The sequence below is a fragment of the Pseudophryne corroboree genome, chromosome 5 (genome assembly GCF_028390025.1).
Source record: "Pseudophryne corroboree isolate aPseCor3 chromosome 5, aPseCor3.hap2, whole genome shotgun sequence".
Lineage (NCBI taxonomy): Eukaryota > Metazoa > Chordata > Amphibia > Anura > Myobatrachidae > Pseudophryne > Pseudophryne corroboree.
Genome location: NC_086448.1, coordinates 444,872,823 through 444,892,468, shown reverse-complemented (window position 1 = coordinate 444,892,468; position 19,646 = coordinate 444,872,823). Strand labels below are relative to the sequence as shown.

The window sequence follows — 19,646 nt, the reverse complement described above, 5'->3', positions numbered from 1 at the left end:
TGCAGTATTCTTGGAAGAAACGGCATTAGATATGGGTACTCTTGCTTTTAGGGCATCAGCCTCAACAGTAGCTGCTTGCGGAGCACTTTGGTTACGTACGTGGAAAGCTGATTCAGAATCTAAGAAGGTTTTGAAATCTTTGCCTTTTGCTGAAAATAAGATTTTAAACCTACCGTTAAATCTTTCTCCTAGTCTGTAGAGGATGCTGGGGACTCCATAAGGACCATGGGGGAATAGACGGGCTCCGCAGGAGACATGGGCACTAGAAAGATCTTTAGATATGGGTGTGCACTGGCTCCTCCCTCTATGCCCCTCCTCCAGACCTCAGTTAGAGAACTGCCCAGAGGAGACGGATAGTACGAGAAAAGGATTTTGTTAATCCAAGGGCAAGATTCATACCAGCCCACACCATCCACACCGTATAACCTGGCATATACTAACCAGTCAACAGTATGAAACAAACCGCATCAGTCAAAGACCGATCAAAACTGCAACATAACCCTTATGCAAGCAATAACTATATACAAGTTTTGCAGAAAGTTGTCTGCACTGGGACGGGCGCCCAGCATCCTCTACGGACTAGGAGAAAAAGATTTACCGGTAGGTTTAAAATCTTATTTTCTCTTACGTCCTAGAGGATGCTGGGGACTCCGTAAGGACCATGGGGATTATACCAAAGCTCCAAAACGGGCGGGAGAGTGCGGATGACTCTGCAGCACCGATTGAGCAAACATGAGGTCCTCATCATCCAGGGTATCAAACTTGTAGAACTTTGCAAAGGTGTTTGAACCCGACCAAGTCGCCGCTCGGCAAAGCTGTAATGCCGAGACACCTCGGGCAGCCGCCCAAGAAGAGCCCACCTTCCTGGTGGAATGGGCCTTTACTGAATTTGGTAACTGCAATCCAGCCGTAGAATGAGCCTGCTGAATCGTGTTACAGATCCAGCGAGCAATAGTCTGCTTAGAAGCAGGAGCGCCAACCTTATTGGCTGCAAACAGGACAAACCGTGCCTCTGGTTTCCTAACCCGAGCCGTTCTGGCCACATAAACCTTCAATGCCTTGACCACATCAAGGGACTCGGAATCCTCCAAGTCCCGTGTAGCCACAGGCACCACAATAGGTTGGTTCATATGAAGAGGAAACCACCTTGGGCAAAAATTGAGGACGAGTCCGCAACTCCGCTCTATCCACATGGAAAATCAGATAGGGGCTTTTTATGAGATAAAGCCGCGAACTCTCACACTCGCCTTGCCAAGGCCAACAACATGACCACTTTCCAAGTGAGATACTTTAATTCCACCGTTTGAAGAGGCTCAAACCAGTGAGACTTAAGTATCCGTAACACCACGTTAAGGTCCCATGGTGCCACTGGAGGCACAAAAGGAGGGTGGATATGCAGCACTCCCTTCACAAAAGTATGTACTTCCGGAAGAGAAGCCAATTCCTTCTGTAAGAAAATGGATAGGGCCGAAATCTGAACCTTAATGGAGCCTAATTTTAAGCCCAAATTCACTCCAGTCTGTAGGAAGTGAAGGAAACGGCCCAGATGGAATTCTTCCAGAGGAGCATTCCTGGACTCACACCAAGACACATACTTCCTCCATATACAGTGATAATGTTTTGCTGTCACGTCCTTCCTAGCCTCTATCAGAGTAGGAATGAGATCATCCGGAATGCCCTTTTCCGCTAGGATCCGGCGTTCAACCGCCATGCCGTCAAACGCAGCCGCGGTAAGTCCTGGAACAGACAGGGCCCCTGTTGCAAAAGGTCCTCTCTGAGAGGAAGAGGCCACGGATCTTCTGTGAGCATTTCCTGCAGATCCGGATACCAGGCCCTTTGAGGCCAATCTGGAACAATGAGAATTGTCTGTACTCCTCTTCGTCTTATGATTCTCAATATCTTGGAGATGAGAGGAAGAGGAGGGAACACATAGACCGACTGGAACACACACGGTGTCACCAGGAAGTCCACTGCTACCGCCTGAGGGTCCCTTGACCTGGCGCAATACCTCGGAAGTTTCTTGTTGAGGTGTGACGCCATCATGTCTATTTGAGGCAGTCCTCACTGACTTGCAATCTCTGCAAAGACTTCCTGATGAAGTCCCCACTCTCCTGGATGTAGATCGTGTCTGCTGAGGAAGTCCGCTTCCAAGTTGTCCGCTCCCGGAAGGAAGACTGCTGTCAGAGCGCTTGCATGATTTTCCGCCCAGCGAAGAATCCTGGTGGCTTCTGCCATTGCCACTCTGCTCTTTGTTCCGCCTTGGCGGTTTACATGAGCCACTGCGGTGATGTTGTCTGACTGAATCAGAACCGGTAGGTCGCGAAGCAAATTCTCCGCTTGACGAAGGCCGTTGTATATGGCCCTTAATTCCAGTACGTTGATGTGTAGACAAGCCTCCTGGCTTGACCATAGACCTTGGAAGTTTCTTCCCTGTGCGACTGCTCCCCATTCTCGGAGGCTCGCGTCCGTGGTTACCAGAACCCAGTCCTGAATGCCGAACCTGCAACCCTCTAGAAGGTGAGCACTCTGCAGCCACCACAGGAGAGATACCCTGGCCCTTGGGGACAGGCTGATCATCTGATGAATCTGTAGATGTGACCCAGACCACTTCTCCAGAAGGTCCCAATGAAAAGTCCTCGCATGGAACCTGCCGAATGGAATGGCCTCGTAAGACGCCACCATCTTTCCCAGAACTCGAGTGCAGTGATGCATCAACACCCTTTTTGGCTTCAAGAGGTCCCTGACCAAGTTCAGGAGTTCTTGGGCCTTTTCCATCGGGAGAAAAACCCTTTTCTGGTCTGTATCCAGAATCATGCCTAAAAAAGGCAAACGGGTCGTTGGAACCAACTGTAACTTCGGGAGATTGAGAATCCAGCCGTGCTGCTGCAACACCCTCAGGGAGAGTGATACATTGTTCAGCAACTGCTCTCTTGATCTCGCTTTTATTAGGAGATTGTCAAAGTACGGGATAATTGTGACTCCCTGCTTGCGCAGGAGCACCATCATTTCCGCCATTATCTTGGTGAAAATCCTCGGGGCCGTGGAAAGCCCAAACGGCAACGTCTGAGATTGGTAGTGACAATCCTGTACAGCAAATCTCAGGAACGCCTGATGAGGCGTATATATGGGGACATGAAGGTATGCATCCTTTATGTCCAGGGGCACCATATAATCCCCCCCTTCCAGGCTGGCGATGACCGCTCTGAGCGATTCCATCTTGAACTTTGAACCTTTTTAAGTATAGGTTCAAGGATTTTAAATTCAGAATGGGTCTGACCGAACCGTCCAGTTTTGGGACCACAAACAGGGTTGAGTAATACCCCATCCCCTGCTGAAGCAGGGGAACCTTGACCACCACTTGTTGAAGACATAATTTTTGAATTGCTGCTAAAACTATCTCCCTCTCTGGGGAAGAAGCCGGTAGGGCCGATTTGAAAAACCGGCGAGGAGGCACCTCTTCGAATTCCAGCTTGTAACCCTGGTAAACAATGTCTATTGCCCAGGGATCCACCTGTGATTGAACCGAGACGTGGCTGAAAAGTCGAAGACGTGCCCCCACTGGGGCGGACTCCCTCAGCGGAGCCCCAGCGTCATGCGGTGCATTTTGTAGAAGCCGGGGAGGACTTCTGCTCCTGGGAACTAGCTGTAGTTGGCCCTTACCTCTGGCAAGAAAGGAAGATCCCCGTACTCTCTTGGATTTATGCGACCGAAAGGACTGCATCTGATAATGTGGTGTTTTCTTAGGCTGTGAGGAAACATAAGGGAAAAATGTTGATTTACCTGCAATAGCTGTGGAAACCAGGTCCGTGAGACCTTCCCCAAATAAGTCCTCACCCTTGTAAGGGAAAACCTCCATATGCCTCTTCGAGTTGGCATCACCTGTCTATTGTCTGGTCCATAGGGCTCACCTAGCAGAAATCGCCATAGCGTTGGCCCTGGAACTCAGTAGGCCAACGTCGCTCTGAACATCTCTCATATATAGGACAGCATCCTTAATATGAACCAAGGTCAATAAAATGGTTTCCTTACCCAGCATATCAATATCAGCAGATAAGGTATCTGTCCACGCTGCTACAGCACTACAAACCCAAGCCTACTCTATCGCCGGTCTGAGTAACGTACCAGTATGTGTGTAAATTGACTTCAAGGTAGTCTCCTGCCTGCGATCAGCAGGATCCTTGAGGGCTGCGGTATCTTGAGATGGCAGCGCTACCTTTTTGGATAAGCGTGTCAACGCTTTGTCCACCCTTGGGGAGGATTCCCACCGTATCCTGTCCTTAGCCGGGAAAGGATACGCCATAAGAATCCTTTTGGGAATCTGCAGTTTCTTGTCAGGAGTTTCCCAAGCCCTTTCAAACAACTCATTTAGCTCATGTGAAGGGGGAAAAGTAACCTCAGGCTTCTTTTCTTTAAACATGTGTTCCCTCGTGTCAGGTACAGAGGGGTCATCTGTTATATGAAACACATCCTTTATTGCAATAATCATATAATGAATACTTTTAGCCAATTTAGGCTGCAACTTCGCTTCATCATAGTCGACACTGGAGTCAGAATCCGTGTCATGATCAGTGTCAACTACTTGGGATAGTGGTCGCTTCTGAGACCCAGAAGGTCCCTGCTTCATAGTGAAAGGCAGGGCTTGACTCCCTGTACATTCCCTGGACTCCGCTTTGTCCAACCTCTTGTGTAATAAATTCACGTTTGCATTTAAACATTCCACATTTCCAACCAGTCAGGTGTCGGCGTTGCCGACTGAGACCCCACAATCATTTGCTCCACCATCTCCCTAGAAGAGCCTTCCGCTTCAGACATGCCGACACACGCGTACCGACACCCCACACACTCAGGGAAATCTCTAATCTGGAGACATTTCCCCAACAAGGCCCTTTGGAGAGACAGAGTATTCCAGCACACACCCAGCGCCAATGACCCTGGAAAATCCCAGACATATATAGCGCTTTTCTTTATATAATAACTGAGCCAAATTATGTGCCCCCCCCCCCCCTTCTTTAAAACCCTCTGTCACCGTGTTCAGCAGGGGAGAGTCCGGGGAGCCAGCTTCTCAGCGGTGTGCTGTGGAGAAAATGGCGCTGGTTAGTGCTGAGGGATCAAGCTCCGCCCCCTCAGCGGCGGGCTTCGGTCCCGCTCGATTTCTTCAAAACTGGCGGGGGTTTTAAATATACAGCCCGCAGAGCCATTATATATATCTGGCCAGTCCTAGAGGTTTATTATTGCTGCCCAGGGCGCACCCCCTGCGCCCTGCACCCATCAGTGCCTGCCGTGTGTGTTGTGTGTGGGAGCATTGGCGTGCAGCGTTACTTCTGAGAAGATCAGAAGTCTTCTGCCGCCTCTGAAGTCTTCTATCTTCTTATACTCACCCGGCTTCTATCTTCCGGCTCTGTGAGGAGGACGACGGCGCGGCTCCAGAACGAACAGCGAGAGGAGACCTGCGTTCCGACTCCCTCTGGAGCTAATGGTGTCCAGTAGCCTAAGAAACAGAGCCTAGCATTTAAGTAGGTCTGCTTCTCTCTCCTCAGTCCCACGATGCAGGGAGCCTGTTGGCAGCAGGGCTCCCTGAAAATAAAAAACCTAACAAAATTCTTTCAGAGAAACTCAGGTGAGCTCCCTGTAGTGCACCCAGTCTCCTCTGGGCACAGTATCAAACTGAGGTCTGGAGGAGTGGCATAGAGGGAGGAGCCACTGCACACCCATATCTAAAGTTCTTTCTAGTGCCCATGTCTCCTGCGGAGCCAGTCTATTCCCCCATGGTCCTTACGGAGTCCCCAGCATCCTCTAGGACGTAAGAGAAATTTTTTTGGTGAAGAATGAACAGATATTCTGTAGTCAGAAGCAGACTCCAAGAAGGTCAAGTTTCCTTCCACATATAACCCCAAACCGAAGGGTCCAGTTTTCCGGCGTTTTCGGTCTCAAGGAAAAGCGAAGGGAAAAAGTGATCATAAGCAGCCCCAATACATTAAGTTGGGTAAGTCAAAGAAGCATTGGGCTACCAGAGGGCCAGCTCCCAAACCAGAAAATAAGCCATCAGCCTGATGGTGCGGGCCTTCTCCTGGGGGACCCCAGGGTAGGTGGCCAGCTTTTTCAGTTTGCACAGATCTGGCAGCAGTCTACAACAGATGCCTGGGTGCAAGAAGCGGTATCTCTAGGTTATGTTTTCCTCTTCAAGAAGCATCCTCCTCGAAGGTTCTTCTGCACCAGCCCGTCTCGGGGTGGAGGCGAAGGCAAGGGCCTTGCAAGAAGCAGTTCAGAAATTGCTTCAGTCAGGAGTAGTCATTCCATAACCTGTTTTTGGTTCAGAAGCCAAATGGGTCTTTTCGACCCATTCTCAATGTCAAAATGCTAAACAAATACATTTGGGTACCACGGTTTCACATGGAGACGTTACGCTCCATAGTTTTGGCCTTGGAACCAGGGGATTATATGGTATCCCTGGATATTTAGGATGCATACCTACATGTTCCTATAGCACTGTCCCATCAGTGTTATCTCAGGTTCGCCATCCCTATCAGCATTTTCAGTTCCAGACCTTACCCTTTCGGTTAGCCACAGCCCCCAGAGTATTTACTAAGATCATGGTGGTGATGGCAGATTATCTCCGCAAGCAGGGAATAAGAATTTTTCCATACCTCAACGACCTTTTAATCCTTGCACAATCACAGGAATTGCTCCTGTGCCATCTCCTACAGACAATAACATGTCTGCAGGGGCACGAGTGGCTCATAAATTGGGCAAAGTCGTCTCTGGTTCCGTCACAATGTATGACTCACTTGGGTGCTGTACTGGATTCAAGTCTGCAGAAAGTATTTTTACCTCTGAACAAGATATCCAAGGTACAGTCAAGTATTCAGGAGTTGTTACACAGTCAAACAGTATCAATTCACACAGCAATGCGAGTGATGGGATTGATGGTGTCAACATTCGACATGGTGGCATATGTACAATTCTATTCATGACCTCTGCAGCATCTGATTCTGGCCAGATGGAATGGAGTACATCAGACAATAAAGAAACAGACTATGGTACTTTCAGAAAAGGTAAGAAAGTCATTAGCCTGGTGGCTACAGACATCCCATCTAGACAAGGGGAGTCCCTTTTGGATATCAGATTGGGAGATCCTGACAACAGATGCCAGTCTTCAGGGCTGTGGACCAGTGTCTGGAAAATTATGGTTTCAGGGACAATGGACCACAGAAGAAAGTTGCCTGCCAATAAACCTGTTAGAACTTCGGCCATATACATGGCACTGATTCAGGCAAAAGGACACTCTTCAAGGAAAACCAGTCCAGATCCGCCCGGACAATGCAACGGCAGTAGCGTACCTCACCCATCAGGGAGGAACCCGCAGTCAAACAGCAATGAAGGAGGTAAGTCACATTCTAAAGTGGGCAGAACGCCATCTCCCAGCCTTGTCCGCAGTATTCGTTCCAGGAGTCCTAAACTGGGAAGCAGACTTTCAGTCGACACGCCATTCAGACAAGTGAATGGGCTCTACACCCGGAGGTCTTTTAGACTCCAGTAGACAAGTGGGGGTTGCCAGATATAGATCTCATGGCGTCCCGTCTGAACAACAAAGTGTCCGCATACGGGTCAAGAACAAAGGATCCCAAAGCGATTTTTGTGGATGCCTTGTCAGTGAAATGGGACTTTCATCTGGCGTATCTGTTTCCTCAGATTATCCTTTTATCCAGGGTTGTGAGGAAAATAAAGCAAGCAAAGGGTGCCGTGATTCTAATAGCTCCGGCTTGGCCCAGAAGGCATTGGTACACAGATCTGCAGAGAATGACTTCTGCTCCCTCAACGTCTAGATCTACTAATGCAGGGTCCTTGTTATTACAGACATCTGGATCGACTGTCTTTGACGGCATGGCTCTTGAAACCTCTATCCTGAAGTCGAGGATTCTCACAACAGGTAATTCAAACAATGCTCAGAGCAAGGAAACCCTCCTCAGCTCATATTTATCACCAAATATGGCAGGCCTATATTCATTGGTGCAGTTAGAGAAGTATGGACCTGAAATCTTTGAGAGTTTCCAGGTCTTAGCTTTCCTTCAGGCAGGAATGGATAAAGGTTTGAAGGTGGCTTCATTGAGAGTTCAAGTATCAGCATTGACTGTATGGTTCCAAAAGAAAATTGCCAATATACAGGATGTGTGTACTTTTTTTCCAGGGAATGCTGCGCATTCAACCTTCTTTTGTTCCTCCTACAGCATCTTGGGACTTAAGTCTAGTACTCAAAGCTCTTCAACTTGCTCCATTTGAACCACTTAATAAAGTGGATCTTAAATGGTTGACCGCTAAAGTTCACTTTCTACTGACTATGGCATCAGCTAGAAGAGTGTCAGATTTAGGAGCGCTGTCATGTCATTTCCCTTTTCTGATTTTTTTTATCCAGATAAAGCAGTTCTTAGAACTAGGTCTGGGTATTTTCCTAAGGTGGTCTCTAATTTCCACCTTAATGAAGAAATTGTAGTCCCGGCTTTTCAGGTATCGGGACTTTCTGCGGGAGATGCGTCGCAGGACATGGTCTGGGCATTAAGGATCTACGTGGATCGTACCAGTGCCATCACAAAGACAGATTCTCTCTCTCTTTATTCTCTATGGATTTCAGAAGAGAGGATGGCCTGCTACTAAACAGACACTGGCAAGCTGGCTTCGAATGACTATTTCAGAAGCATATTCTCGCGCTGATCTCCCTGTTCCGGCTAATGTCTCTGCTCACTCTACTCGTAAGGTAGGTCCTTCATAGGCAGCACAACATGGTGCTTCAGCAGAACAGATATGTAAGGCAGTCACATAGTATTCCATTAACACATTCATTAGACGTTATGCTTTGGATGCTTTTGCCTCTCATGACACTGAATTTGGCCGTAGGGTTCCCCTGTCCAATCAGGAGCGTCCCCACCACTAAATTGCTTTGGGAAATCCCATTGTTAGCCTGTGAATAACCTGTGGACCCTGCCAGAGAAATATATGTTATGGTAAGAACTTACCATTGATAACAGTATTTCTCCTAAGTCCACAGGTTCCACAGGGATCCCACCCTGACGCACTTGATTTGAGGATCCTTCTACTCACTAACCTCTTTTTTCTTGTACGGAAGGGTGTGCATGTGTGTTCTTCTCGCCTGATTAGGGCTCTACATGATGCTCCTGCCTTAATTTTGGAATGCAACCGATTTTTGCCTGAGCCAGTGGGCGGAGATATATGGACGGGCCCATTGCATCCTGGGAGCTCTGAAAGCTTTTGAGCGTTTGGTGCCAATCCGCTGTCGCTCCATCATATATCCCATTGTTATCCTGTGGACTTAGGAGAAATACCGTTATCAACAGTAAGTTCTTACCATAACATACATTTGTCCTCAAGAGGCAAGGGTAATGATGCAGCTCCTGCACGTACATTAATATCATGTTTGTCCTGTAAAACAGGGTTCGGCCCTCAGGACTGTATGCAGGATGGGTTGTGTGCAAACTATCATTGGTTCACAAACCTTAAACAACATGTTGACCGACCGGCTTTAGGCCAGGAACCTGTACAAGCACAAGAACACCCTTGGGCATCTTTTTCACAGGTTCCGTCGAATATAGCGGATCGTTTGGCTGTTCTGGCTATATCTCCGCTTATGGGTTGTCCACAAAACCCTTCTGCATTTAGGCAACAACCCCCATGGATGAATATGCAGTCACACTCAGTCCAAGATTTGGCTCAGACCTCAGCTGCCTTTCAGCAATTGTTACCGGCAGACAGGCCGAGGGATGTGAAAATGGATAGATAATAGGGTGTTTCCCTCACAATCTACGCAGTTTTCAGAATCTGATGATACTTCAGAGGAAGAAAGCTGAATATTCGCTCTTAGAGACTGCCTCAAAAGAGGAGTAGCACCGAACCTCAGTGGATACAAAGAATTAAGGTTCAAAAAGGGTTGCGATTACCTAAAGGATAAAAAAAAAATGGGCAGACTAGATGGGCCAAGTAGTTCTTATCTGCCGTCAAATTCTATATGTTTCTATTTATGATATACCTGAGTGAGTTAATTTGTGCTGTGAAATTCATATTGTCAATGGAAGAAATAGAAGAGCCTGTACTAAGGTCTAAGGCTCCAATTTTTAAACGTCCGAAAACAGGAACGGCTGAATTTCCAAACTCAGATCAGTTGACGGAAATTATACAAGAGGCATGGGAAACACGCAGTGAGAAGTTTAAAGTACCCCAAAAATTGGTATCTTACTATCCTCTTCCACCTGGGGACTGTGTAAAAAGGGAAGTACCTCCCAGGGTAGATGCTAACGTACTTTGACTGGTGCGCAAGTCTACATTACCTCTGCCTTCAACATGTTTGTCTGATGCAACAGATAGAAAAATTGATTACTATCTTAAGGCTGTATTTTCACTAACAGGGGCAGGTACAAGACCAGCTACGGCCACAGCATGGGTGACTAAAGCCGTGACAGGCTGGACGGAAGCTTTGGAGATTGATATCTCAGATCATGAAAAGAGAGAACAATTATCCCATATAACTAATATAAAGCAAGCAGCTGCTTTTATGGAAGAAACAGCCCTAGATATGGGGTGTATTAGCTACTCAAGCTTCAGCTTCCTCGGTAGCAGCTCGCAGAGCAGTTTGGCTACGTTTATGGAAGGCTGACATGGAATACAAAAAGGTGGTGGAATCCCTACCCTTTGTCGGAAATATTCTGTTTGGAACAAAATTGGACAACTTTTTATTTTCTGAAGCAAACTCTAAATCAGCGGGGTTTCCTGCAACATTAGCATCAAAACCTAATTTTTCTACGCTCCGGTCCTTACAGCCCCAAGGTAAAGCAAAAAGAAAGCTTATGTCAGTCTCAATCAAAAAAAATTGTTAAGACTAATGCCAATCAGGCTTGGTCAGCCAGATGCCCGACTTCTAAACCAGAAGACAAGCCCCATGCCTGAGGGCACGGGCCTCCACCTGGGGGATCCCAGGGTAGGTCCCATTGGCTCATTCTCAATCTCAAAGCGCTGAACAAATATATTTGGTTGCCTCTGTTCCATATGGAAACATTACGGACCATTATCCTGGCAATGGAGCCCGGGGGATTTCATGGTGTCCCTGGACATTCAAGATGCTTACCTGCATGTAACAATAGCACTCGCACATCAGTGCTCTCTCAGGTTCGCAATCCTCCAGCTCCACGGGTGTTCACCAAAATTATGGTGGTGATGGCAGCCCATCTTCATCATCAAGGAATAAGGATTTTTCCATACCTGTACGACCTGCTAATCCTTGCACAATCCCAGAAAACCCTCCACTGCCATTTACAAATAACAATAGCCTGTCTACAGGCTATCCATTCATGCAGCAATGCGGATATTGGGATCAATGGTCTCGGCATTCGACATGGTTGAATATGCCCAGTTCCATTCAAGATCCCTCAAAATTTGATTCTCTCCAGATGGAATAGATAGCATCAGACGATTAAAAGTCATACAATGGCACTACCTCTGGAAGTACTTCAGTCAATAGCCTTTTGGCTACAGACGTCCCACTTGGTCAAAGGTCGACCCTTTTGGATTTCAGACTGTGTCCTTCTGACAACGGACGCCAGTCTCCTAGGCTAGGGAGCCGTAACAGGGCAATACTCTCTCCAGGGTTTTAGGACCAAGGAAGAAAGTTGTCTGCCAATCAATGTCCTGGTACTTCGGGCCATCTACATGGCACTCACCCAGGCAAAAGAAGTGCTTCACTGCAAACCAGTTCAGATTTGGATGGACAATGCCACTGCAGTAGCTTACCTCAATCATCAAGGAGGCACTTGCAGTCGGATGGTAATGAAGGAGGTAAATCGTACATTAAAGTGGGCAGATCATCATCATCATCCAGCCATGTCCGCGGTATTCATACCCAGAGTCCTAAATTGGTAAGCGGACTTCCTCAGCCGGCACAACATTCATGCAGGTGAATGGGCCCTGAACACAGAAGTCTTTCAGATTCTGGTAAACAAATGGGGATTGCCATAAGTGGACCTTATGGCTTCACGTCAGAACAACAAGGTACCTGTATATGGGTCAATAACAAGGGATCCCGAAGCTATCTTCGTGGATGCCCTGTCAGTGTGATGGAAATTTCATTTGGCGTATGTCTTCCCACCAATCTCCCTGTTGCCCAGGGTGTTCTGAAAATTCAAACAGGAAGGGAGCGCCGTGGTATTAGTAGCTCCGGTGTGGCCCAGACAAAATTTGTACACAAATCTGCAGAATCTATCCGTGGACACTCCCTTCCTACTGCCTCAACGACCAGATTATACTGATTTAGGGTCTCTGTCTCTACGCACACCTGAATCGGCTGTCTTTGACAGTATGGCACTTGAAACATCCATCCTAAAAGAGAAAGGCTTTTCACAGGCGGTAATTCAAATGATGTTTAAAGCAAGGTATCCCTCCTCAGCTCTCATCTACTACCAAATATGGCATGCTTATTTTCAATGGTGCTCTGCCAGAAACTATGACCCGACTTTGGTTTCAGAGTTTCAAGAATCTTGGCGTTCCTTCAAGCTGGAATGGACCGAGGCCTCCGCCGATCTTCCCTGAAGGTACAAGTGTCATGTCACGATTCGGGTTACAGGACACCATTATTTACCTTTCAGGTGTCTCCTGAGGCTGGCTCAGCGTTCCAGGGCTAGGTCTCAATCATGCTGCTAAACATCCTTATTTCATATCTCCTCTCTGCCAGTCCGCAGATGCTGTCACAAGGAACTCTTATAAGTGGAATGGCGTTTCTAGCCCATCGCGGCCTCCGCCGCCATTACTGCACTCTCAGCTCTTGGACGGCTCTGCCTAGCGTCTCCTGTCGGCCGCGGCCTCCGCCGCCATTGCTGCGCTCTCAGTGCCTGAATGGAACTGCATAGCATCTCCTGTCAGCTGCGGCCTTTACCGCTGTCATTACAGTTCAAAGCACTAACAGGTCTGTGCGGGGCCTCTCGCCCGCTGTGGCCTTTGCCGCTGCCTCTCGCCCGCTGTGGCCTTTGCCGCTGCCTCTGTGGGTTTGCTGTGCAGCTTGGCATCCACTGTCCCCTGCGGCCGCCATTACTGCAAAATCTCCATATGGGATTACAAACCAGGATTCCCTCCAAAGACCAGTATGGGCGCAGCCATGTTGGTTCTGATCACATGTTGCTAGTTCCGCCAATCTACAACATCGCTGAGTTCAGCCTGATTGCGGATCCAATCCCTGCACTGCTGAGGGTATAAAAGGACTGATCCTGAACCAGGAAGTTGTCAGTGCTTTGGTTGTCATTATCAGTGTATCCTGTCTCTGCTCTCTGTGATTACTAACTGTGTTCCAGGTATTCCAGCTCCTGTGTCTTCAGTTCTTCAGAGACCCGCACCAATCACCACCCTGCGGTGCCTGCCTGACTCCATAGTATCCTCATTGCCTTCTACTATTGGCAAGTGCTCTAAAACACCGGCTTCCAGCATTTGGTTACCAGCGGTGTTCAGCTTCCTGATGTCATTGGTGCTCCGCAATCGGTTTCTCTAACAGCACGATCAGCCTCTGTATAACATCTGCTGACCAATTCCAGCTTTTATCTACCATACAGCACCTAGGTGATGGTAAAAGGACTCTCCGTCTCCTAATCTCCCAAGCTAGCTTTGTGCGGATACCACACCTAAGGGAATACCAGCTTTTGCTATTTCTTGTGGAACGGTGTACTGTTTTTAATCATTTCTCATATCATATCTTTGCAACTGCCAATGTACCATCAGAACTGTGTTCAATAAACAAACATTCATTTTATCTTTGTTGTCGTGGTCACACCTTCGGGCACTGGTGGTACAAGTCATCTGTATGTCTAGGAGTCCTATTCTACCGCCCAGATTTACATTTACACCAGCCCCTACAACTGAGGCTGTTTCAGGTCAACACCAGCCCTCAGTTTTGACATGTCAGCATTAGCTATATGGTTCTAAAGAAAAATTGCAAATCTACACTATGCTCGCACATTTTTAGAGGGAATGCTTCAATTCACCATCCGGTTGTACCTTCTACAGCCCCCTGGGACATATGACTTGTTCTCAGGGCTCTTCTAGTTGCCCCATTTGAACCCTTGCAATGGGTGGACCTCAAATGGTTGACAGCTAAAGTTCTCTCTCTAGTGGCAATTACTTCAGCTAGAAGACCCTTTAGTGTCTTCCTAAGGTTATCTCAAATTTCCATCTTAAAGAAGAAATTGTTGTTCCGGCCTTCCAATTGCCGGATCTCTCTGTGGGAGATGCATCATTGGACATAGTTTGTGCACTAATGATCTACATGGATCGTACCTGTGCCATCAGAAGAGCAGACACTCTCTTTGTCCTATATGGATTCCATAAGAGAGGATGGCCTGCCAATAAGCAAGCATTGGCTAGATGGCTTCGGATGACTATCTTAGTAGCCTACTCTCAAGCCAATCTCCCTGTCCCGGATAATGTCTCTGCCCATTCTACCCGTTCAGTCGGCCCTTCATGGGCAGCCCACTATGGTGCCTCAGCTGGGCAACTCTATAAGGCAGCCACATGGTCATCCATAAGTACATTTGTCAGACATTATGCCTTTGATACCTTTGCCTCTCAGGATGCTGCATTTGGGCGTAGGATTCTTCTTTCAAATCGGGAGCGTCCCCTCCCTTAATTGCTGCTTTGGGATATTCCCAGTGTATATCCTGTGGACCCCGAACGAGAAAACATGATTTATGGGAGTGCAAAAGAGAAAATTACCAAGGTAATAAGTTCGGCGCTTATGAGGTGTGGTGCTTCTCCTCCTCTTTTTTAGACCAACGAGAACGTTGGCACAGGGACCAAACAAGAGGGAGGAAATACCACACACATACACCAAAAAGACCCAGAGATTCAAGTGTAGAGGACGACGGGGAGGGAAAAAAGAGAAACTTAAGAGATTAAAAAGTAACAAATTACAAAACAATATGAAAAGTATCTATAATCTATCATCTAAACAACTAACAAGCAGTGAAATATCACTTCTATGTAAGGGATTCAAATTTTCACCTACAGAGTCCCCTAATATATTTGATCTATATGTTGAACTCAATAGATTTGTTCGGACTCTTTGTAGAAAAAGATTTTTCGCAAAAAAAGCAAATCTTAAATTTAGCTCTAACGAAATGCCAATTGTATTAGATTCTGCAGATGATCCCATTCTTAGAATTTTAGAAGAGCTAGATTGTGGTAATGAAGTACAGACTCCTACTAAAAAGATATATGATACTGACAGAAATATCTGTAAAATTAAGTCTGATTTCTTTCCCATTAGTTTTAAAAGTAGCCAGATAGAAACCTTCTATAGAACCACCTTAGAAGATTTTAAAACACTGTGCACATCAGGTCAGAAATGTAAACAGAATCTAAACAAATGGGAGAAACGGGCACTAAAAAGCCTTATGAAAGATACATCAATTATCATTAAGGAAGCTGACAAGGGGGGTGGGCTCGTGATACAGGACAGAGAGGAATATATCAGGGAGGCTCATCGCCAGCTCCATGATGTAGACTTCTATGAAGTCCTGTACTGCGACCCCACCCCCCTTTACCATAAAGAACTTCATCATTTATTACAAGGGGCACTTGAAGATAGAGTGATATCCAAAGAAGAACACAAGTTTCTTTTTCCTTTGCACCCCACAATTCCAATATATTATCATTTACCAAAAATTCATAAGTCCCTCACTGCACCCCCTGGGCGTCCTATTATTTCTGGTATTCACTCCCTCACTTCATCACTTTCAGCTTATGTAGATAGTTATCTTCAGCCGCATGTTTCTCGATTAAGGTCTCATATAAGAGACACGATGCATTTCTTAGAACTCATCCAAGGTGTTGCTTGGAAACCTACTTATGCTTTTGCCACTCTAGATGTTTCAAGCTTATATACCAATATACCTCATGAATTGGGAGTACAGATGATTGGTCAAATATTGGCAGCAGATGGAGACCTTTCCGAGAGACATCAACAATTTATTTTAGAGTCTATCACATTCATTCTCTCTCACAATTATTTTCTTTTTTCTGACACGTTTTACCGTCAAACGATGGGGACCGCCATGGGGACGAGATTCGCGCCGAGCTACGCCAACCTATATGTAGGGCAGCTTGAAAAGGCCCTCGTTTGGGGGGGCGGGCTCGGCGGGCATCTCGTCCTCTATGGGCGGTACATAGATGATTTGTTTTTCATTTGGGATGGGGATTATGACACATTTACTGATTTAGTTAAATCTCTTAACACCAACACATTTAACCTAACCTTCACTTCTAATTATAGCACATCGAAGATTAATTTTTTGGATATCACTCTAGAAATAATTGATAACCATATACATACTTCGAACTACACAAAGGATGTAGGCCACAATTCATACCTAAACTATAAAAGTGCCCATCATCCCTCCTGGAAAAATAATATTCCTAAGGGACAACTACTAAGAGTGAAAAGAAATTGTTCCTCGACTAAATCATTTCATATGCAGGCTACTAAATTAATGGAATCCTTTGCAGATAGAGATTACCCTCAATATATTTTAGATAAAGCTATCTCTGAAGTAGAGAAGATAGAAAGAGATACTCTTCTCCGTCCAAAAGAAAAAACTCAGTCGGATAGAGGTGACCTAGCTTATATATCTAAATTTAATAGTAAGTCTAATAATATCAAAAAAATAATAAAACAAAACTACCATATGCTTCAAAATGACCCCATCCTGGGAGGTGTTCTCCCTAAACAACCAGATTTTATTTTTAGAAAAAATAGGTCCTTGAAAACCATATTAGCTCCTAGCCAACTAAAACATGTATCAACTGATATAGATAAAAAGTCCAAAAAAAGCTGGTTAACCACAAAACCGAATGGTTTCTATAAATGTGGAGGTAATAGGTGCACGACATGTTCTTACGCATGCAATAGAACAAAAATGGTGAATACAATATCAAAAGAAAAACACATAAACATTTCTAGTTTTATTAATTGCAATACAACATGGGTGGTGTATCTGCTAGAATGTGGATGTAATCTAAAATATGTGGGCAGAACAACTAGAGCTCTAAAATCCAGATTCATGGAACATCGCAGAAATATTACTAACGGATTAACAAAACATAGTGTATCAAGACACTTTTTACATCACCATAAAAAAGATCCTAGTTCTTTAAGACTTGTCGGATTAGAACACATAGCACCAACCAATCGGGGGGGTGACAGATTTATAAAATTATGCCGGCAAGAGATCTTTTGGACATTTCATTTAAATTCCCTATACCCGAGTGGCCTTAACGAAGCATTAGAGCTAAATGTGGTATTATAAAAGGTTTTGATATACATAATTTTAGTGCTACACATCCAAACTTTTTTGAGTAGTATATCTATAAATAAACCTTCTTCCCCTTTCTTCCTCCTCATATTTATTTATTCATATTTATTTATTATTATTATCAATAATTTTTATTCTCTGTACTTTTGTCTCTTTTTTGAATTTGTAACTATGGAATTATAACACAAGATGGCAGTAGTGAGTACAAATAAACAGACAAATGGACATTATTGAATGAAAATGTCCTTCGTCTAATTTCTCACGTATATATATATTAAGATATATTGCCTTAAAATATCCCTGCTATGAAAATAACTTAACAGATGCATAACATAATGTTTCTTTAGATATGAGAATATTTACATCATTTTGAATACCAGAAAGTCCAATGGCCATCTATTGTCATGTGACTTATATTGGTAAAAAATAAAAATTATAATACTTCTTCATAAAAATGATTTGTATAGTTGTAGAACACATAATGGAGAATACCGAAGCATAATGATAGAAATTGATCGACTATTTATTTAAAGGAAGGTAAATCTATTGAACACACTAAGGGCAAAAGTATGCCTGAAAGATCCGATCACGTGATTACATTTGGCATCAGACTAAGGGAATGACGCACTTCCGGGGACACGTGCCGATCACGGGGCCGGATCACGTGATCAGAGCACGTGACCGGACCGCCGGACGAATCGGGATCTGTGGACATGGACACGCGTGCATCGTGAAGGGGGCCGTGTTTGCATGTAGCCGGCCATGTGACCAGGAAACCACTCACTGACCACCAATGATTGGTGATTTATGCGTTCCATTTACAGGAAATGACCCCAGTGATCACGTGATCGGACCGAGAAACAGGAAGTGTGCACCCTCCTTCATTTACCTTTTTAGTATCTTTCCTATTTCTTTCAATAAATATATATCAAAATCGATTTACATACACATATACGTTTGTCTTCTATAATGATAAACAATTTAAACTGGATATGATTTTGTTTTAATGATTTTTAATGATGTTAAAATTATTATCAGCTGTCAGTAATGGGCAATCAGCACAGCCTTTAAAAAGGGCACTTTCACAGCAAACATCTATACCTTGAGAAAGCTGTTGTTACAGTGAAACGCGTTGGTCTGGAGAAGTTGGGCATACAGACTCCAATTGCCAAACACCTGGAACAAGCCTAGAAGTCCATTTACTTGCTCAAATGGGGAATTGACAGATATCCACTCTAACGAAAGAAGACCAAGCTACAAATAGGACTGAGCTGCCGCTCGGAACAAAGCAAAAGGTCGGTTTCTAAAAGAAATTTGTGGACTCACATCTGCCTGCATTGCAAATTGCCCCCAGGACTGTGGCACAAGTTCCAAGGAGTATATACACCAATTGATCTCTCAACTTCTCATATGGTAATATACCAAACCATTTTGCTGTGCTGTGCTTGCCCAATAAGCCTATATATCAGTATATTTTTTAATTGATGTACATCTATGAACTTTTAATTAATGTGTTGCAACATAACTTATTAAATAAAATTTAATTGTTCTTTTCCATATCCAGTTTTCCAAGCGCTGTATATTGCACCTTTTTCTATGATTTATGGGAGACTTACCATGGTTAACTCTGTTTCTCCGAGGTCCACAGGATCCATAGTGAGACCACCCTGACGTACCTGATTTGAGAATCTCTACACTTACTAATCCTTTCCTCCTTGTATGGAAATGTGTGTTTTTCTCGCCTTGGGCTTTGTGACAAAACTGTTTAACCGTGTGGTGCCCATCCTCTCATGCCACCCACAATACAATGTATATCCTGTGGATCCTTTGCACCTCTGAGAAACAGAGTTAACCAGGGTAAGTCTACCATAACGCTCTTGTTTTACTGTAATTGTTTAGTCTGTGCTTTGAGAATAGACAGGGGAAGTGATGATTTATTTATTTTTTCCCCCCCTCCAGGCTTACAATATATAATACAGTTTCCACATCTTAACCATGCAGATGATTTCACATGCACTTTGTGCAACAAGACGGGAGATATCGATTTTATTATAAAACATCTCAATAGCTACCGCCATAGGCTCAAATACTTGGTAAGTGCAATTTTGTTATTAAGAAATACATAATTACAGGTACACAATAAGTTTCTAATGAGCAGGTTTTAATACCTCTACTATTAAATCTCTAAGCATTCAATCTGGTTCTGTGCTAGAAAATTTTTCATAGTGTTCAGTTAACAGGCAAGTAAAGCCTAATTTGTAGATAATTTTAAGTTGCAGATGCTATGCATTAGTGTTG

General features: G+C 45.0%; 1 protein-coding gene across 6 annotated transcripts in view; it reads left to right on the top strand.

Annotated features, from left to right (window-relative positions):
• The window catches only part of LOC134927845 (uncharacterized), a 491,244-nt gene that overhangs the window by 151,933 nt on the left and 319,665 nt on the right, over positions 1–19,646 (top strand). For 5 of the 6 annotated variants that reach the window (XM_063922905.1, XM_063922901.1, XM_063922903.1 and 2 more), the window contains exon 6: positions 19,308–19,441. The exons of the other annotated variant lie outside the window; for it this stretch is intronic. In XM_063922905.1, the coding sequence (XP_063778975.1) occupies positions 19,308–19,441 (134 nt within the window). The remainder of the gene's footprint in view (positions 1–19,307; positions 19,442–19,646) is intronic. 6 annotated transcript variants of the gene reach the window in all.